The 21,715-nt window shown below is 51.5% G+C and overlaps 1 protein-coding gene across 1 annotated transcript in view; it reads left to right on the top strand.

Annotated features, from left to right (window-relative positions):
- Window positions 1-1,876: 1,876 nt before the first annotated feature.
- The window catches only part of SKI (SKI proto-oncogene), a 158,161-nt gene continuing 138,322 nt past the window's right edge, over window positions 1,877-21,715 (top strand). Inside the window, exons 1-2 of the mRNA XM_029064847.2 lie at window positions 1,877-2,123; window positions 2,226-3,017. Of these exons, the coding sequence (XP_028920680.1) occupies window positions 1,929-2,123; window positions 2,226-3,017 (987 nt within the window). The 5' untranslated portion in view covers window positions 1,877-1,928. The remainder of the gene's footprint in view (window positions 2,124-2,225; window positions 3,018-21,715) is intronic.

The raw sequence follows: 21,715 nt of genomic DNA on the forward strand, positions 1-21,715 counted from the left end.
CAAACCCCAACATTATTATGCTCTGTGACTGCGGGCAAGTCACTTTTCTGTGCCTCAGTTCCCTCTGTAAAATGGAGACTGCGAGCCTCAGGAGGGACCACCCGATGACCCCGGATCTTCCCAGCGCTTAGAGCAGTGCTTCGCACCTAGTGAGCGCTTAGTGACAGTAAGCCCGTCAAACGGCAGGGACTGTCTTGACTCTACTTATTGCCATTGTTCTTGTCTGTCCGTCTCCCCCGATTAGACTGTAAGCCCGTCAAACGGCAGGGACCGTCTCTATCTGTTGCCGACTTGTTCACTCCAAGCGCTTAGGACAGTGCTCTGCACCTAGTAAGCGCTCAATAAATACTATTGAATGAATGAAAGCGCTCAATAAATACTATTGAATGAATGAATGAATGAATATCTGTTGCCGACTTGTTCACTCCAAGCGCTTAGGACAGTGCTGTGCACCTAGTAAGCGCTCAATAAATACTATTGAATGAATGAATGAATGAATATCTGTTGCCGACTTGTTCACTCCAAGCGCTTAGGACAGTGCTCTGCACCTAGTAAGCGCTCAATAAATACTATTGAATGAATGAATGAATGAATGAATGAATATCTGTTGCCGACTTGTTCACTCCAAGCGCTTAGGACAGTGCTGTGCACCTAGTAAGCGCTCAATAAATACTATTGAATGAATGAATGAATATCTGTTGCCGACTTGTTCACTCCAAGCGCTTAGGACAGTGCTGTGCACCTAGTAAGCGCTCAATAAATACTATTGAATGAATGAATGAATGAATATCTGTTGCCGACTTGTTCACTCCAAGCGCTTAGGACAGTGCTCTGCACCTAGTAAGCGTTCAATAAATACTATTGAATGAATGAATGAATGAATATCTGTTGCCGACTTGTTCACTCCAAGCGCTTAGGACAGTGCTGTGCACCTAGTAAGCGCTCAATAAAAACTATTGAATGAATCCTTCTTTCCTCGGGAGGGGGGTGGGGGGTGGGGGGGGGAGGGCGGAGCGGCCTGTTCCTGGAAGAGCCCGGTGCCGTTGTTGGGGGCGAGGCGGGCGGGCGGGGCGTCGCCGCTAGGGGGCGGGGTGGAGGGGAGGGGGCGTGGCCAGGGCGGGAGGGGGCGTGGCCAGGGCGGGAGGGGGGCGTGTCCGGGCGTCGGTGGGTCGGTGTGCGCGGTCGGGGCCGGTCCAGTCCCCGGCGGAGCGCGGAGCGGGGAGGATGTTCGCCCGCCGCCCGCGGCCCCGCGCCCCGCACTGAGCCAGCGCGCCCCGCCGCCCGCGACCCTCCCCCCCCCCGGCCCCCCCCCGACCCCCGCGGCCGCGTCCGTCCGTCCATCCGCGAGCCGGGGGCGGCGGGGGAGACGGGGCGCGGCGCCAGGCGGCCGGCGGGGTCCGCTCCCCGCCCCGCCCGCCCCCCGGCCCCGCCACCGCGGACATCGGCGCCCGGCGGCGGCACCTGCCCGCGCGCCCCCCGCCCCCGCCGCCGGCCCCGCGAGCCTCGGCCTTGGCGTTGTCGGCGCGCGGCGGGGCATGCCCCGCGCCTAGAGCCCGGGGGGCGCGCGGGGGGCGCGCGGCGGGGCCCGGCGGGGGCGGCGGCGGCGGCGGGGGCGGGCGGCCCGCGGGCGGGTGGATGCGGCGGCGGCCGCCGCCCCGCTCGGACCCGGAGCCGGAGGCGGAGGCCCCCCGCGGCGGGACCCCTACCCGCCGCCCCCGCCCTACCCCTTCCGCCCGGGCCAGGCGGGAGCCGTGATTTGCGGGGAGCCGGGGCCGGTGCCCCGGACGCCGGGAGCCGGGGTGGGTCGGGGCCGGGGCCGCGGGCGCCGCCGCGGGGGTCGGACCGGCGGCGGCGGCGGCGGCGGAGGAGGAGGAGCGGGAGGCCGGGGCTTCGGCGGGCGAGAGCGGGGAGCCGAGCCGGGGCGCGCCATGGAGACGACGACGACGGCGGCGGGCGGCGGCGGCGGCGGCAGGACCGGCTTCCAGCCGCACCCGGGCCTGCAGAAGACCCTGGAGCAGTTCCACCTGAGCTCCATGAGCTCGCTGGGCGGCCCGGCCGCCTTCTCGGCGCGCTGGGCGCAGGAGATGTACAAGAAGGAGGGCGCCAAGGACCCGGGGGCGCAGGTGGCGGCGGCGGTGCAGGCGGCGGTGCAGGCGGCGGCGGCGGCCGAGCAGCAGCAGCAACAGCAGCAGCAGCAGCACCCGCCGCCGCAACCGCCGCCGCAGCCGCCGCCGCCGCCTCCTCCTCCGCCGCCGCCGCCGCCGCCGCCGGTCCTGCACCTGCCCCCCATCCAGCCCCCGCCGCCCGTCGTGCCGGGCCCCTTCTTCATGCCCTCCGACCGCTCCACCGAGCGCTGCGAGACCATCCTGGAGGGGGAGACCATCTCCTGCTTCGTGGTGGGCGGGGAGAAGCGGCTGTGCCTGCCGCAGATCCTCAACTCGGTGCTGCGGGACTTCTCGCTGCAGCAGATCAACTCGGTGTGCGACGAGCTGCACGTCTACTGCTCCCGCTGCACGGCCGACCAGCTGGAGATCCTCAAAGTCATGGGCATCCTGCCCTTCTCGGCCCCGTCCTGCGGCCTCATCACCAAGACGGACGCCGAGCGGCTGTGCAACGCCCTGCTCTACGGAGGCGCCTACCCGCCCCGCTGCAAGAAGGAGTTCCCCAGCGCCCTGGAGCTGGAGCTGACGGAGAAGAGCTTCAGGGTCTACCACGAGTGCTTCGGCAAGTGCAAGGGGCTGCTGGTGCCCGAGCTCTACAGCAACCCCAGCGCCGCCTGCATCCAGTGCCTCGACTGCCGCCTCATGTACCCCCCGCACAAGTTCGTCGTCCACTCGCACAAGTCCCTGGAGAACCGGACTTGCCACTGGGGCTTCGACTCGGCCAACTGGAGGGCCTACATCCTCCTCAGCCAGGATTACACCGGGAAAGAGGAGAAGGCCAGGCTCGGACAGTGCCTGGACGACATGAAAGAGAAGTTCGACTACAGCAACCGATACAAGAGGAAAGCGCCCAGGGTGAGTGGCCCGAGCCCCCGCCAAGGGCGGCCTGACCGGCCCCCGACCCCTCCCTGGGAGTCACGGCCCGGGGGTCCCTCCCACCCCCTTCACCCGTTTCCCCGGAATGTGCTGATAAATGCCCGTTGGGGAGTCGCTCGTTATTATTATCATCATTTTTTTCCCCCCCACCCCTGGTACTTTGCCCAGATCGGCCCGGTCGAGGTGTGCCCGTCTACCTGTGTGTGGCTCTCTCTGTGCGTCTGTGTCGGCGTGTGTGTCTGTGGAGTTCCAGCTCGTTGGCAGCAGCACAGGTGTCTCTCATGTGGTTGGTTACTCCCCCGAGCGCCTAGTCCGGTGCCTCCGCGCCCAGGAATTACATTGTTTCTACCCTCCCGGGGGGCCTAGTCCAGGGCCCCTGCGCCCAGGAGGCGCACAACCAACACCGTTGATCGATCGATCGACGGGTGGATGGATCGAAGGCGAGGAGAGGCCGAGCCCGGGCCGGAAGGATTATGGACTTGGCAGACGGAAAGGGTCAGGGCACTGAGACGGAGCGGAGGGCCGTGCTGCCTCTTACCTCTGACCCCCTTCTTGACCCTCTGTAGGGTTTGGCTCAGGCCAGCTGGGCCTCCCCTTTCCCACCAGCGGCGAGCGCCCAAGGTCCGGGGAGAGGGCGAGTCTCTCTCCTCCCCGGAGAAAAGTCGTCTTGTTTTTTCCCGCGCCCCAGCCGAGGCTCAGGGCTCCGGCCGACCGCTGCCCACCACCTCCCGATGATGCCGGAGAGGCGGGCGGGCGGGCGGGCGGACGGACGGGGGGGGGGCTCCGAATCGTTTCCAGCCCCGGCCCATCGCCCATGGCATTAGCCAGATAGGCGAGAGGGCCCCCGGGGGAGAAAGCGAACCTCCAAATTGAGCCAGAAAACCAAACCCATCCTTTACAAAAGGGCGCCTCTTTCCCCCGCCCCCCCCCTTTTTCTTCTTTAACCGCGTTTGGATTGAGGAAACTGTGTGCGTTTAGCGGTGCCCGACAGCGACCGACACCCCCTCTCCCCCCCCCCCCCAGCTCCAGATTTGCCCTGTAGATGGGATTATGGCTACCCCAGTGAATCCGCCTGGGGACCCACCAGGACAGCCACCGGGGTAGGATCCCCGCTCCTGCCGGAGTTGGGCTCTTCCCGTTTGCTCCGGGCGTCTTTGAAGTTTAGAAGGGTGCTTTAAAAATAAAATATCCCGCCCTCCCCTCCCCCCCAGATCGCCCAGTTTCTGTCCCATCTGCAGAAACGAGGAAGCAGACCCCGAGCCAGGGCCAGCAAGGGTTAGGAGGGGGCCGGGAGAGGAGCCAGACTGAACGACTCCGGCCCCCCCCCCCCCCCCGCCTTGGGCTATGTTAGTCTGCCCTGCCTGTCTGCCAAGATGTGGATCCCACACCCCTCCGTGAGGGCAGAGGTCTGCTTGGCACCTGGCAACCGGCCTAATCCATGGGCCCCGATGCCACCGGCTCCTCGGGCCGCCGGGCCCCCGAGGACGTCTGGCCAACCGATGGATGGGGTAATTGGGTTTGGGCCCAGATGATTTCATTCCCGACCTCCCTTCTGCAAATCCAGAAAAGAATGCCACACAAGAACCTCCCACCCTTCTTCAAAATTCAGAAAAGACTCCAGACTACTTCCTCTGGGTGCCATGGGGTGGGATTTTTTTGGGGTGGGGTGGGGGGGTGGATCCTGCAGGAAGGCCCTGGTTTTGGCAGACAGTTAAAAGCTCCCCGTGGAGATTCTCCTTAACTCTATAATGTCGCCTTCCCCCCAAGGATTTTTTGTAACTTTCCCTCTAAAGTGCGCTGCTTCATTAAATCACACACGTACGGAACGCCGCCTTGACCCAACTCTCGTTGGGTTGCCTTAAGAAAGTCAACCTTTGCCTCAAACTTTTTTTTCCAAGAAGAAAAAGAAGAAAAAATCAGTGAATAGCTCCTCCACCCCTGCGTTCCTGGGACTTTCCTCCGGGTTGAGTGTCAGAACCATTGTGGAAGCGCTGCTTTAATGAGGCCCATTATCTCTTACGGTCGGAGGTGGATGCGTTTTTAATGGCCTGTCTACTCCTGTGCTAATCACGGCGAAGGTGGCGGATTGAGATGGTCCTGTGTGAATGTGCGTCTCTGAGAGTGACAGGGAGGGAGGAGGAGAGAGAGGGGCGAGAAAAATGACCGTCGATATGACTGGGGAGGAGGAAAGGGCGTACTTCACCGAGGGGAAGTTGGTGATGAAGACTTTTAACAGCCCTGCGCTCTTTCTGTCTGTCGCTTCAGAAACGGACTTAGGTAGGCTTCAAGAATCGAGCTTGCCACAGTTTTCTGAAATCTAGCCCAGTCTTGAAAAAGAAAGCTTTCAATCCTTCTCTTGGCCTAGTGGCTTGGAGCATTTAAGGAACATTTTAACCAACGGATTAGAGTAAGGGCAGGCTGTCCCTCTCTCTCTGTCTCTCCCTCCCTCTCTCTCTCTCTCTCTCTTTAAACGTTGAGGCAGTGTTTTCAGCTAATTGTGGATCTCTTTAAATTGACTGTAATGCTGCTAGACTGTGGCCAGAGGCAAATAATATTGGGAGAAATTTTGAGGTCAGTGAGCACAGTGTGAGAGGAGGATCTGTGTGAGTGGAGGGGTGTGGTGTGTCTCGAATATTTGTCTGAATGTGGGTTGAATGTGTGTTTGTGGTATTTTTTTCTCACCGGAGTTGGTTTGGTCTAGGGTTGTGGTATGAGTTGGGAGTCCTAAGCAGGACACAATTGGTTAAAGCCACATAAGGTTGCTTCGTGCCGAGCAGGGTCTGGATGATGCCGCAAGGGCGGCAGAGTTAGCCTCACTGGCCTGACTCTGTCGTTTACATGTGAGCACTTGAATGTTCTGAAAGAGAAGTTTTCTTTCGAAAGGAATCTCTCTAGGCGCCCTTTTCCTCTCCTCACCCCCTTCCTGGACCACTGCCATGTATATTTTCCTTGAGTCATTTCTTCTCCTTCACATTTCCAACCGTCCTCACCCGCTCTCCCCCGCTGGTCTTTTCCAAACTTCTGCTCCCCGCTCCCCTTTCTTCGGGAGGAAGAGGACCCGGCGATATTTCTACTTCCAACGCCTATTGGCGATTGACCTATTTTTCCCCTCTTGGGCTTCCAGCTTCCCCATCGGTTTACCGGGTTCCCTTTCTTCTGACTCATCTTTACCAAGGTCTCTCTCCGTTTCTTCAGCTCTGCTGGGCGGGAGGTGTGCGTATCTGGGCGCTTGTGCACGGCCCCTGTTTCTTCAGAAGGACTACTTCCCCACTCCCTCCCTTTTCCCCCCTGTCTTTTTTCCACTGGGTCTGGAACACAGCAATGCAGCGTGGGAGTGTTCTCTTTTGAGTCCTGGGACGGCTCTGCCTTCCTGTGCCATGGTTCAACGTCACTCTCCCCAGCAAGCAGGCTTGCTCGAAGCCTATCTGGAGGGTTCAAAAAGGGATGGCAAAGCACCGCATTTTTCTAGGGACCCCTCGGTAGCCTGTTTTTTTAAATCTTAAACTGTTTAGACTGTGCTCCTGCAATTGTTCATAATGGGAATATTCCAACTCTGACCGTTCTCTCCCCTCCCACCCATTTTTTTTCCCCCTCTCTGATAAAGTCATTCCTTTTTACGTCACCGGTGAATATTTTAATGAAAGAATGAGTGGGGGAATTAACCACGGGCCCTCCTCCCTCCCCCCCCCCCCCCCCGCCCAGTGAAAATACCTCAGCTTGTCAAAATCTTTCAGGGTGCCCGTCCTATAGCAGAGCACCCAGCATTTCTGGGAATTGGAGTGCATTGAAAGTGTATTCTGGGTACTTGTATGCTAATGAGCACACCTTGCTTCCCACAGCATTTTGCCATTCCTTGTTCTCTACTGCCAAAACGAGCCCCTTTCTCAACAGGAGTGGCTTTTGCCTCTGGCCAGGTGTGCCGTCGACATCCCTAAGAATGAGGTTGGCGATGATTCCCGCGATCCTGCAGCCATTCATTTAAACTGAGAAATTGGACAGCAGAACCGTTGGGTTCAACCCATTCTCCAGCCAAAGAGGGGAACACATTCTCTTACTCTCTCTAGGGGCAGCTTTGGGCCTACAAACATCTCTTCATTTTTCCAGGACTTGCGCTCCGGAAGTGAAATCCAAGTGAAGTTAAAACCCTTTGATATTTTGGAAAGGTAGCTCTGAGTAGGGCAAGCATCGGCAATTTTTCTGGGGCCACAGATTACCTTGCGAAAGTGAAGGCATGAGGCCCTGGGATTAAAGGAAAGATGAAAAGAGAAAAGCAGTTTGGGCAGTGGAGGGGGATGGGCTGAAGGGAGGGGGAGGGCCCTGCCATAGAGCTAACGGGTACCAAGGCGTTTTCCTCAATTGATAGCATTTACTGTGTGCCCAGCACCGTGCTAAGCCATTTTAGGTCTCAGGTGACCTCTGAGAGATCTGGGGGGAGTGACGGGAACCCAAAATGGAAGTAAACCTGCGGCCCACCGCTCAATCCGGGACCTGCCCCTCCAGTTGAGGGGATGAAGTTTTGGTTGAAAAAAGTCTTTCTCTTCCTCTTTCCCTCCATCTCTCTCCCTCCTCCTCTCCATCCACCTCTGTCTCCCTCCACCTCTCCGTCTCGCTCCCTCCTCTTCTCCGTCTCTCAGTCCTTCTCTCTTTTTGTCCCTCCCTCCTCCCTCTCTTTTCCACTCCCCCCTCCCTTCTCTTCCTCTCCCCCCTCCCTTCTCTTCCTCTCCCTCCGCCCCACCCCCCCACCCCCTTCTCTGCTTCTCTCTCCCTCCAGCCTTTTATTCTGGAAAATCCCTGCTGGTAAAAATGGGTGGGCAAGGTTTGGAAACATTTGATCTGTGGAAATCCGAGAGCCCTGGCTATTGGTGGCTCTTGGTCTCCTACCTGCCACCGGGGTTTGACACGTGGGGGAGACCTACCCTCAGAACCCTGGCCTGCGTCCAACCGCCTGGCCACTTCCTCTTCTGGACCCAGGAATTTGTAGCCCGTTCAGTGCTGTCAGTCTAACAGAAAGGCCCATTTCTCCCCACTGCTAGCTGTCTGGACCAGAACTCCAGAGGCTCTGTGTGTGTGTGTGTGTGTGTGTGTGTGTGTGTGTATGTGTATCTCCTCTGGAGGCCTGGCCTGGGGAGTCAGCCCTGCGAAGCCAAGCGGAAGGCACAGGATGCCACCTGGGGAATTGCAAAATCCTATTAAAATTCGAACTTTGAGCTTATTCTCAGCGGGGCTCGTTGGCCCTCAGATGATCCCTCAGCCATCTGGGGAATCCATTCAGAAAAAAAGGTTCATTTATAGACTATCAACAATCAATAAAACTTAATTTACTCCAAGCGTTTAGTTAGAAGGCCCGGTTGATTGATGTACCTTTAAAGTAGCATTATCGTCAAAATGTTATGACTTAAAATATCGCCCATTCGGAGCCTTGTGTTAAAAACCGTTTCCTTCGAGACTGTCCAGGGGGGACTTTTCTGAGATCAAGACAGGAAGGACCTTTCCAAAACTACTAGGGTATATTTTGAAAGAGTGGCCTGCTGATATTGTAGGGAGACGATTTACTCCAAAAGAGGTTTTTCGGCTCTATTACCCAATTCAAAATGGAGATGATTGCAGAGAGAGCAAGGTCGTTGAAAAATTCCCTTGTTTTAATTACTTTTCCTTCAGTAATAGACAGTAAAAGCCCCAAACTGGAGCGCGGTCTCCATAAACTACAGAAAACCGGTAGAGCAAATTCATTTTTATTGGTTCTTCTGGAAATCAGAGTGCACACCAAGAGGTGAAATCATTTTGTCTGCTGGGTACAGTTAATTAAAAAAAAAATGGAAAGACAACTGTAGTGTAATCTTTAGTGTGGTTAAATGGTGACTCTTCTCAGGGGAAGAAATTCCGGGGCCCTCGGCTGCACTGGTTTGGATGCAAATTTAAGTTAACACCGGGAGCTCCATGCAAATATTCCGCATTGAATTTTTATGGTTGTAATTGTCCTGTTGACTCGTATTTAAACGGGGGAAGCCCGCGCGGGCTGGGCGGGTGAGGCTTGATGCTTTCCATCCCAAAGAGCGAGGAGGATGGGCCCTGCCAATTTGATTTGGATGTTGAATGGAACGGACACGAAAATCAATGGCAATAAGAGCCTTCCCAAACGGCGGAGACAGCTTTCCGAAAAAGGGGTGGGGGTTGGGGGAGAGAAGAGGGGCGGGACAGAGGGGAAACAGCGATTTATAAACTGGAATTGTAATTTGCAGCCGAGCCATTCGGAGAGAAACCAGAGCCTCTGGCCTCGCTGGAGATCCAGCCGAGGGCCGCCCACCTTCCTCAGCCCCTGCAGAACGTGCAGCCGGGCCTGGACCCTCTGATTCTGCAGCTGGGGATCCCCCTCTCCCACCCAGGAATCCCCACCCCCCCCATGCTTCTGTGGGGTTCGGGGAAGGAGGGGGGGATCCCCGGCACCTCTAGTCCTTCCTCTAGGCCAGGTTCCCTTTGAAGAAGGAGGTCATTGACTCGGTTTCGCCTCTTGGTTTCTCATACCTTTTGACCAGCCAGTTTGTGTAATGTCTGTCTGAGATGTTGAGTAAGGGCATTGAAACAGCAGACAGGATATCAAGTGTGAGGAAGTCTGGCTTCAGTATAACACCGACTGAAGGGGGGATGGGGTGGAAACCATGCCACCCTCACCCCCTGCAGCTCCCTTGCTTTAGAAGCTGGAGAGAGAGGGGCGGGGGTGGGCTCTTGCTTGGTTCAGCCCCCCACCCCCAGGACAGCTCGAGGGTGGGCCGGGGAAGAGGTGCCAGTTGGTTCAGATGCTGGACCTGTTTTGTGCAGGGAGGCGAATGAGTGTCGTGTGTCCCCCCCCCACCCCCCATGGCTCCTTGTGGCCTAGAGAATGTTACACAAGCAGTAATAATGGGTCTCTTTCTAAGGATTGCGTAAGTTGAGGATGATTTCTCCACCGGGAGAGTTATGCAAGTTTCAACTGAAATGCTTTTAAAAAGCTTTTTCTCTGTCAGTTTTGAGTCGCAGCGTAGAGGTTGTATTATTTCCATCTTTAATTGGACTATAGATCTGAGAGAGCTGAGAAATGGAAAAAACATTCTCTCCCCCCCACCCAATGGGCCTAGGTTTCTCCTCTCTGGATAGGAATGCATTACGGGATTTTATCCGTTGCTTTGTGGAGTCAATATTGTGTGCCTGTTCCACAGCCGTGTGCATTGAGGGAATAGAAAGGAAACCCAACAGAAAATGATGATTTACTCCCCCCCCCCAAAAAAGCTCTTGATCTACTTTCTCTTGGTGGTTACTTTGTAGTTTGAAGGGGTGGAGGGGGGGGAAATCCACCCACACACAATTTACCGGCAAAGACGTATGGAATTGAGAACCGAGACAGGTAAAATTGCAGGTACTTTTGAACTGCATCTAAGTTGACTGAAGCCACGTAACTGAACGGCAATGCCCAGGGATGGCACTCAACCCTCCCAGGGTGGCATTAGGCACACATTGTGCTCATTGCTTTGTCACACTTGGTAAATCACCCGGTTTGCGGGCATAAATCCGGACCTGGCATCACTGGAGAGCACTTCAGGCAGATGTGCCTGTGGAGGTGCTCTGCATGTAGAAAGCGCTCAATAAATACGATTGATTTGGCTCCCCTCTGCAAAGGAGATCCTTTCCTGGAATTCCATGGGCGCGGCGGCTCATTGTGGGTAAGGAATGTGTCTACCGCCTCTCTTGTACTCTCCCAAGTGATTAGTACAGTGCTCTACACACAGTACGTGCTCAATAAATACTAATGTTTGATTGGGGGACACTCATCCAGTTCCAAGGCCTTTGCTGGGGCCTTTGCTGCATGTGCTCCACTCTTCTTCCTAGCCGAGAAGCCCAAGGAAACAGGCTGGTGGCGGGGGGTGGGGTGGGTAAATCAGGACTTTTTGCAAGAGTTAAAAGCGTCAAACCCCCAGACCAGCCATGACCAGGCATGAATGAATAGCCTCCTGCACACCTGTTTAATATTAAAATCAATCACTCAAGTGCTTTGTGGCTTTAGCCTGAAATTCAAGTTCCTTTGAGTCATCCCCCTGTTCTTTTGTTTGGGTGGAAAGAAAGAGGAGTGGCAGAGGACCGCCGGCAGCTAAGAAATGGAAAGAGTTGGCCAAATTTGCAAACCGAAAAGGTTCCATTTCGGTATTTGGAATTTTTGTCTTGGTAAAAGTTTTTGTGGTTCTCTTTCATTTCTTTAGGATACCGACTTTCTCCCCCAACCCCGCCCCAGCAACTTTTAAAAACAGAGCGTTGCTTACAATTACCTGGCCCTATTGCCTCTTTGAAGCTGCACCGAACACGTTAAAGAGGCAAAACTGCGTCAAAGCAGAGATTCGACCCGGTTCCGTTTCCCATCTGGTCCATCCCGAGCGAGTGGGATGGCTATTGAAAAGCCATATTCACACTTTGATGCAACTAAAGAAAAAAATAAAGAATTGATTTTTGTCCCCATTGTGACACTGAACCAAGGCAGGGGGTGATTTAGAGCATCCCCAGATGAGTGGAAAGCTGATTCCCGCTTATACTTTCCCACATTTTCCACCCCTGTAATTTGCGGGGTGCATTTTTGGGTGTTTGATCGAAAATAACTGAAAGGCGCCGATTTCCAGGCCTTGCCCTGCCAACCAGGGACCCCACAAAAAAGTCTGGGGGTAAACGGTGAGGCTTGATGGGGCGGCGTCGGTTGAATGTTTGCCCACTGAAAGCGTTTTTGGACCACTGAGCTACGTTTTAATTCAGAGTCGGTAGGGAGGATTAACCAGACACATTGCCTGTTGAGTTTCTACTTTCTTGGAGGGGTGATGAGACAGCGATGGCCATTCCCCTTCTACATTTCACTCAGTTCGAAACCTTCAGACGTGGCAGGGAAAAGCGGTGAAAAGCACATCTTTGAAAACAGTTCTGCTAATAGTCATGTTTGCCTCGTTACGAAGGAGATTAGATGAAAGGTAGGTCTTGGTTGCTTAGGATTATGACATCAGATGGGGAATAAGTGGCAGAAGCAGATGAGTTCCTGGGTGGCATTAGTTGGTTGCTGGGAAAGCAAGGAGCTCTGGGAGCAGGGATGTTATCTCTTGGCTGGAAGCCTCAGTTGCCTCTACAACAATATGTGTTCTGCCTAGTCTCACGGAAGGATCTCTAAGCACTCTTAGCATTATCCTATGGGATCCCCAGTTTCCAGCATGGGCCCACAGTCTGGGACTGATTCCAGATCCTTTAGTTGGGGGGCTTCTCGGGTTAGGGACTGACTCTGGGTAAAAGCTTTTTCTTTGAGTAGCTCCAGGGGTTCACTGTTCTCCTTACAGCATTCCTGACTGGTGGAGAGGAAAGGAGTGGGTCATTTTGAGGAGTAGCAAAGTTGCTTATTACAGGTTTACTTTGCACGCAGCACTGTACTCTGCCCCAGGATTTTGTATTTTCAATGGAGCGCTTACTGCGTGCAGAGAACTGTACTAAGCACTTGGTGTAATATAGTATAACAGAGTTGGCAGACCCGTTCCCTGCCCACAGCGAGTTTACAATCTAGAGGGGAGACAGACGTAAATACAGATAAATGCACCATTGAGAATTAGGCGTTGTTCCTGGGCTCTCACAGGATAGGAGAGCAGGAGAGGGTGACAGATGCATAAGGAGAGACAACCATAAAACACCAAAATGAGACAATGACTGTGATATATGCAACAGGAGGAAGAGAGCATTGTGGTTAGAGGAAACAAGGCTAGTCAATTGTATTGAGCACTTATTGTGTGCAGTGCACTGTACTAAACACTTGGGAGAGTGCATTACAACAACAAACAGACACATTCCTTACCCAGTAGGAACTTGGCGTCTCCCTCTTTAGTCTAAAGGGAGACTAGCATCAATATAAATAAATTACAGCCATAGGGCATCATGACTAGAGGAAACTAGAGGGATAGGGTGTCGTGCCTAGAGGAAACAAGAGGGATAGGGCATCGTGGCCAGAGGAGCAAAGATTTGGGCTTTTTGCAGCCCAGAGTCCTAGCAGTCACGGGCAGTGGCCACGTTCACAGTTAAGGCTAATTTCCAGTGGGCACTAGAGAGGCTTAGCCAATAGATAATCCCGGCTGTGTGACCTTGGGCAAGTCACTTTCTCGTGCTTCAGATCCCTCATCTGTAAAATGGGAATTCCCGGTACCCGTTCACCCCCTCAGTGAGCCCCATGTGCGACGGTGGCCACGTGCCACCCGATTAACTTGTATCTACCCCAGCGCTTAGAACGGTGCCTAACCCACAGTGAGTACATAACCAATTCCGTAATAATACTCATAATAATCACAGCCGCCAATACCTCCAGCACCATCCCCCTGGTTTCTCCGTGGATGTCACAGGTGGTGTGGTAAAGCATCCCAAGAGAATCCCCTCCAAAATTGCCAAGTAGCTGAGAGAAAAAGGAAATGAGCCGGTGATGTGTGAGCAGTGACAGAGTTTATTTTTCGGAGTAGATCGATAGTTTCAGAGTTTTCCGAGTGTCATCAGCATTGTCTCTAGGGGTCCACATTTCTCCCTCTAGAGAGTTTTTTGGCAAGTGACTCTGAATAGTTAAACCATCAAAAGAGCAGTATTGAACAGTATCATTGGGTTTTTGTCTTTTTTTTTTGGGAATTCTATTCAGAGCTAATGCCCCAAGTTATTACTTTGCCGGGCAGAGTTGCAATTACTAGCTTAGTTGTTCTCATTTGGATTCCCTCTAGCTCTCTACCCCCACTTTCCCCTTCCAAAGTCTCCTTCTGTGGCCACTCTGCCATAGTGCATTCTGGGATTTCCCTTTTGACTGAATGAGGCCCTTGTTAGAAGGGGAGGAAGTGGGTTCCCAGTAGGATTAAGGGGGATGGGGGGATGTCCTGTTTCATATGCAAAGCACACTGAACCAAGAGGGGAGGGGAGAGGAGGAAAAAAAAAAAAAAAGAAGAAAACCTTCAACAAAACCAGTCGTGTCACAGCGTGGTGAAGCAGCTGCTGGCTTTGTTTGAAAGAATATTAATGTTTCAAATATGTACAGGAGCCTTTTATTTTTGCAGCGAGAGAGACGGCCCATAATCCTCTTTAATAAGTTTCAGGAAAGCCTCGCAGTTGAGGATCCTTGCTAATGTAGTACATCCTTGACTTTATTCTGGCGCCGTGGGGGTCTTTGGTCCAGCTAAGGTTGAGTAGTCGTTGAAAATTACCCAGATGAGAGGATTGCGGCTGCTCACGAGACTCTCCGGCGTTTAAACCGAGTCGAAATACGGTCCAGGCCGAACGAGAAGCACCCTGGCAGATCTCCGCCTCTCTAGGCTGGGGGCTGCTGTCACCATGGTATGAAGGCAGGTGGTCTCCTGCTCTGCAGACCTGTAGACCGAAGCTGCAGACCTGTAGACCGAGGCTGCTGTCACCGTGGTATGAAGGCAAGGGGTTATTGGTGTAATTTTAGTTCGTAGTCTGGGTCTTCTGTGCTTGCCGGGTGATAGATAAGGTGTGTGGTTTCCAAATTCTGTGAGGGAAGTTTTTTTCAAACCAAACCCAAGGTCGTTTGTACTTGACATTTAAAAATTCTTGGAAACGAAGGACTTGCATACCTCCTTTTGTTTAAACTCCCTACCTGCCAGTGTCCCGTGAAAGCAAAACATTTCGTCTCCAGTTTATATTTATCCGTCCAGTTGGTAAAACAGATCTTAATATACAAATGAGTCACTGTTTAGTCTTCGTGCAGACTTTTTGCCCATTGGAAGCAACATGTCAAAATAACATGTAACTTCATTTCCTCACTTAGGTAGCCTCTTTTTTGTTTTCCCCTCCAGAGGAGGGTACAGACCGTTGAGGAAGCCTGGTTCATTGATCAGATTTGTATTCAAATGTCTTTGTGGTGATGCTTGCTAATGTCGTTGAACACTGGGATCAGGACATGTTGTCGTGATTTGTTTGGGGACACTTTAGGTTATCCGGAGAGCTCTTCTGCCCCTTTTAGGTTTCAGGTTGATCGAAGAAATTACTCTTGTAGGAAAAGTGCAATGAGGAGGTCTTGTTTTATTAAATAGGTTATCCTTTTCCCCAAGATGTAAGAGGATGTGAACATAGTGTCTGATTGGAGGATCACATTTAAGGGAAGGAAAAAGGAATTAGTTCTTCTCTCCCAGGATCGACAGTTTAGTGCTGTGGTTTATGAAGGTTGGATTGGAATTTAGCACTCTTAATAGAATAGTGCAACTAGCTCTTACTAACTCTGTTCATTTGTTGTAGTTGTTAGTTTGGATAATATTAAACTCTTGCTAAGGCCCACAAGTTCACACGTATCACAGAAAACGTAAAGAAGTTGGCTCTGAAGAAATGAGATGTTCTGAGGAAGATAGTAGTAAATTATTCCATAGCTCTTCTCCTTTTCTCATTTCGTGGTTTCTGTGTGTGTGTATGTGTGTGTGTGTGTGTGTGAGAGAGAGAGAGAGACAGAGAGAGAGAGAGAGAGAGAGAGAGAGAATGAGTGAGCACATACATGCTTTGAGTCCTGTTTTGATTCAAGGAATTGGCTTCCTGTGGGACATGAACCCGTTTTACCATCTGGAAATTTCTTTGGTTGAAATTTTAATCCAATTAAATTTAAATTACATTACCTAAATAATTCTTGTCTTACTAGGCACTCATGCCCTTCAAACATTTACCTCTTTCTAGCAGTTTGGTCCTACTGTGCCTGTTCTTGGAATATTTTTTTCCCAGAGCTATAGAATGTACACTTAGAGGGACGCAGATAAACTCAAAAATCATAGCATAGAAGTGACTCAGTGGGAACAATTTCAGTAGCCAAAATGTAAGAGGCTATACAAACGGTGGAGGAAAACACTATGTGGCCCATGGCTAGGTAGAAATACACCAGAAAAAGATACAGGGGTCATAGTGGTCCTTCGACAAATGAGCTGGCAAAATGGTGGTGTTTAAAAATTAAAAAAATAATATGGGGCGGGGAGTGTGTATTATTTAAAGTAAGGAGAGATGAAATTCCCGCGAAGTTTGACGTTTGCTCTCTCAGTTGCTTTTTAACTTGGCCAGATTTATGGCCAAGGAAAAAAGACTGACCACCCAGAACACAAATGTCATGGCTTATTGAGGGCCTGCCATTTATAATATCAAACTGTTGGCCATACCCCATTAACCAGCAAGCATTTTACGTGTGCGCGTGCACGCGTACACACACACACACACACACGTCATAGAAACATATAAGTTGCCAAGTGTGATAGTATATTCCTTCTGAGCCTTAGTATCACGCAATTTTTTAGCAGTGATCTGAAAGGAGGAGCATAAAGCTCCCCGATATTAATATATGTGTGTGTCATCAGAGAGAGATGGACAGGGCTGTTTGGAATTCTTGAACATCCCTTCCCACTCTGTATTTCACCTCCAGCCTTTCCCCAGCACCCGAGCTGGGCTGCCCAAACCACTTTTTTAATTATACTCTCAAGTTGAATGATATGCAAATGCAGTCAATTAAGCGAGGGGTTTTTAATTAGCAGTGTAAGTTCATGTGTGAAGTGCCTTGCCTTAATTACTTGACAGTTTTGTTGTAAATTTGCTAAGTTTTTTATACAGAACTATCAAAACTGTGATTTTTTTTTTAAAAAAAACATTCTTAACTCCGGCAAGTATCACCCTACTTGTCTGACCCTGGTACCTTTTGTGTTTTTTTCTTCTGTCTGGGTAAAAAGTCTTTCAGCGCTGAAGATGAGGAGCCTGGTTCTCTGTCTCCAGAAAACCCCCGTCTTGCATTTTTAATTGAATTTCAGGTGCTTGTGGAAGTTCGTAGAGCGGCAGTTGGCATCGGCCTGGCTTCGCAGTCAGAGTCCATGCTGAATGCTCGGTTTGGAAATGGAGCGAGGTTTTGAGGAGTTCTCCTTGGCCAGGAGGGCAAATAAGGGTCACTTGGTACCTTTCCAAAGAAATGGTGTGTGACCCCACCTTTCTAATAATAATAATGATGATGATGATAATCTTTCTGTATTTGTTAAGCACTTACTATGTGCCAGGCACTGTTCTAAGCACTGGGGAAGATACAAGATAATCAGGTTGGACACAGAGTGTGTCCCACATAGGGCTCACAGTCTTACTCCCCATTTTACTCACAGTCTTACTCCCCATTTTATGGGTGAGGGACCTGAGGCACAGACAACTCAAGTGACTTGTCTAAAGTCACACAGCAGACAAATGGTGGATCTGGGATTAGAACCCAGGTCCTTCTGAATCCCAGGCCTCTGCACTACTCACTGGACCACGCTGCCCAAAATTAATTCCCTGATGGTATTTATTCCCTGGTGCCATCTGAAGTCTGAGCAATTGGCAGACTGATTTCAACATCAGGACCCCTGATCTATCCCCCTAGGCCAGACCAAAGGCAGAGGCTGGCCCAGTTTAGCTCAAGAAGAGAAGAGGCTCGTCCAAGTTTGAGCACCCACCCAGATCTGCTGCTCAGATGACTAGCAGCCTCTTGAACCTGGCCAGTAAATGATTTTTGGGGGGCTGAAAGTCAGCCCTACAAACGTTGTCTTCAGAGGAGCCGGTTGCAGTGAATAATAGACCCAAACCTCGCTGTTTTTGGTGAAGAACCAGGTTTGGGTCTGTTTTGGTCCACCATCCAAGCAATCTTTGTCAGAGCCATGGGGCTGGACTTCTTTTAATCGATCAGTGGTGTTCATTGAGTGCCTGGGGCAGGGCACTTGGGAGAGTACAATATAGTAGAGTCTGTAGACACAATCCTTGCCTTCGAGGAGTTTACAAATTTACCAGCGAGGCAGGGGATGGCTGGGTACCATTTTGGGGGCCAAGAGTGGGGGGATGAAAGGGGAGAGGCAGCCCTGGATCCATCCTCAGCTCAAAACGGGCCCAGTCGCCCCTTTGGCACCCTCAGTCCACGACCCAGAGGCCACCCCGTTCCAGTCCTGGGCCTCAGTGGGTAGTTGGTATGCCACACATCTGTAAAACCTCAGCCAGGCCCCAGATTCGATATTCAGGCCTAGGGTGTGCGCGAGAGAGGTGACTTGCTTTGTATTGTTCACTCCTAAGCTCTTAGTACAGTGCTGTGCACATAGTTCACACTCAGTATATGACATTGGTTTTTAATGATCGCCTCCCCCTCTAGTTTGTAAGCTCACTGTGGGAAGGGAGCGTGCCTAACAATTCTGTGGTATTGTAGTCAGTCAATAGTTTATTGAGAGCTTACTGTGTGCAGAGCACTGTACTGAGCTCTTAGAATACGATATAACAATACACAGACACATTCCCTGCCCTCGCCGAGCTTACAGTCTAGAGGGAGACAGTCATCGATATAAAAAAATAAAATTAGATATGTACATAAGTGCTGTGGGCCTGGAAGGGAGGGATGAATAAAGGGAGCAGGTCAGGATGACGCAGAAGGGAGTGGAAGAAGAGGAAAGGAGGGCGTAGTCTGGCTAGGCCTCTTGGAGCAGATGCGCCTTCAGTAAGGCTTTGAAGATGGGGAAAGTCACAAACGTTCAGTACAGTGTGCGGACACTCTGAGGGGTCAGTAAATATCATTGATTGCCTTCCCCAACACGTTGCAGCCATGGCGAGGGCTTACTTGGAATAGTCATCCACAGGTCTCGCCACTTCCAGGACTGGGGCTGGCTCATCCTAGGATCGGCTTTTTATTCTACAGATCAATCATATTTATTGAGTGCATACTGTGTGCTGAGCACTGTTGCTTAGGAGAGGACAGTGTAATAGGGTTGGCAGACACATTCCTTGCCTATAGGGAGTTTACAGTCTAGAGGGGGAGACAGACATTAATATAAATAAATTACAGATGAGTACATAAGTGCCATAGGGCCGAGGGAGGGGTGAATAAAGCGTGCAAATCCAAAGATAGATCTAGAAACCTAAGGATGGGCATTGAGCTAGTGAATATGGAGGAGACAGTGCAAAGTTTTAAAAAAAAAAACAAACAAAAAAACAACCAACTGCTCCAGATGCAGTCCTGGAAGTAAGTCTGCTTTTCTTCAGAATCAGAATGTCAGAACATCTGTAATCCAATCGAATGGCTTCTAATTGGATGGATTGCTCTGTTGTCAGTAGGCATAAGCCCAACCCCATGGGACAGTCGAAAAATCAAATCTTGAGAAGCAGTGTGGGCTAGTGGATAAAGCCCAGGCCTGGGAGTCAGAAGGATCTGGGTTCTACTTCCGGCTCTGGCACTTGTCTGTTGCGTGATCTTGGGCAAGTCACTTCACTAAATGGGGATTAAAACTGAGAACCCCGTGTGGGACAGGAACTGTGTCCAACCCGCTTAGCTGGTACCTACCCCAGCGCTTCAGTGCCTGACACATAGTAAGTGTTTAACAAATGCGATTTAAATTAAAAAAAAATCTGAGTAGCCTGGACTGGTAACTGGGCCTCCTGCTCTGTTCCCCTGAAGGTGTCCAAAGGCACAGCACAGCTTCAGTCTGGGTTTGGTGGTGTATTTTAGGGATGTTCTGTGATTTTTTTTTCTTTTTTGGGATTGTAGGGCTGTCCATTTTGGCAACCATCATTCTTGTGTGCTTTTCCACACACGCTCTGTCTCTGACTCTTTCTGTCTGTCCAACTCCCAGAGGTATTTGCAGAGGCATCATAGTTTCCCAAAAACCTCCTTGGCCTCAGGAATTTGCCCACTCTTGGATAGTTTTCCTCTTGGGAATTAAACTCTTGGCCAGGCCTCCTGAGAGGTCTTCCTCCTACCCCCAAAAGTCTCGGGTCTAGGAGTTCTTTTCACATCCTAGAGAGTTTGAATGCTGTCTAAAGCAGTGACAGACTAGCAGTTTGCGTCGGGGGAAACACTCACTCGATTCTGTATTGAGTTGTTACTGTGTACAGAGCACTGGATTAAGTGCTTGGCAGAGTTCAGTGCAACAGAGTTGAACACATCCCCGCCCTCAAAGAGCTGACAGTCTGGTGGGGGAAGACGTCAATAAATGTGACTAGATAATCAAGGCCTTAGCCTGGGAAAGGGGTGTTGTCCAGTCCCAGTGTGTAGAACCATCCCAGTGTGCAGAACCCAAGTAGCAAGCGATCTTTATTTCAACCTTTCCATTCTGCTGTTGACATACTGAATCACTGCCCTCTGCCTTTCCATTAGGTGGGTTTTCAGCAAATCTTGCCTGGGTTGAAACTGCCTTCTAGGGTATTGAGTCTGGTTCTGGCTGCCAAGAACCGCATCTCCGCATGAGAAACAGTATGGTGTAGTGGATAGACTCCGGGCCTGGAGATCGGAGGGTCAAGGGTTCTAAACCTGGCTTCGCTATTTGTCTGCTGTGTGACTTTGGGCAAGTTACTTCACTTCTCTGTGCCTCAGTAACCTCGTCTGTAAAATGGAGATTGAGACTGCGAGCCCCATGTGGGACAGACATTGTGTGCACCTCTATGCTTGTATCCACCCCAACACTTAGTACAGTGTCTGGAATATAGTAAGCGCTTAGCAATATATTATTATTTCTCCTCACCCACCCGGAAGCACCGTCACTCTGAGACGCATCGTTTCAAAGCTGCATGATCCCCTGTGGCCTGACCCGTTTAGCCATCAGAGTCCAACAGGTGTGTCGATGGAGGGGCAGCAAGGGGATTGTTCCATTCGGGATCCATTTCAATCCAAACTCCAGTTACCCCGAGGCCCTCTCGAGGCATGCGGTGTCCGCCTCATTCCTGCATGAAGATTTTAGACTGAAATGGTGGGCAAATGCTTAAGCCGCCTGAACTGAATGGTGATAGTAATGTGGTATTTGTTAAGCACTTACTATGTGCCAGGCACTGTACTAAGCACTGGGGTGGATACAAACTAATCAGGTTGGACACAGTCCCTGTCCCACGTGGGGCTCACAGTCACAATCCCCATTTTACAGATGGGGAAATTGAGTGCCCAGAGAAGTGAAGTGACTTGCCCAAGGTCACATAGCAGACAAGTGGCAGAGTTGGGATTAAATTCTGACTCCCAGGTCCATGTTCTCTCCACTAATGCCACCCTATATGGTAGAGGCTAAATGCCAGGGCAGTGGGGTGGCCGGGGGGCAGAGTCAAGCATTTAGCATTGATTCTTCCCTCTGTCCTTTTCCTGCATCTGGTCTCGAGGCCTGTCCACGTAAAGATGCTGAAGGGAATTGGGGAGACCGAGGGAGAGGAACGGGTGGATTCAGGGTTGTTCCTCAGCCATGTGTGTTTCTGGTGGATAGATTTTGGCAATTTTCTGTGACTACACCCTTTGAGTCACCCTCTAGGTTTTACAGTAGCATGGTTAGCGTCGGAGCACCCACGATGCTTGGCATGGCACTAGCCAGAGAATTAAGCTGGAAATCAAAATATTCTCGATCGATTAGAAAAAGCAGTCAGAAATGATCATGTTGGTAGAACATATCGTTGCTTTCAAGGCTCCCCTCCAGGTCTTTCCATTTTGGTTCTGCTCACCTACTTCTCCCCAGATTTCCCTCTTCATTTCTAAGAGCTCCTGGTCTTTGATATCTCTATCACCAATCCCTTGTTCACACTGTCTGGCCCCACCAGGAGCTCTTTCTTCAAATCAGTCAGTGGTATCTTTTGAGCCCTCACCGTGTGCAAAGCACTGAACCAAGCACTTGGGGGAATAATTATGGTATTTGTTAAGTGCTTACTATTTGCAAAGC

Source organism: Ornithorhynchus anatinus, chromosome 5, assembly GCF_004115215.2.
Source record: "Ornithorhynchus anatinus isolate Pmale09 chromosome 5, mOrnAna1.pri.v4, whole genome shotgun sequence".
Taxonomy (NCBI): Eukaryota; Metazoa; Chordata; class Mammalia; order Monotremata; family Ornithorhynchidae; genus Ornithorhynchus; species Ornithorhynchus anatinus.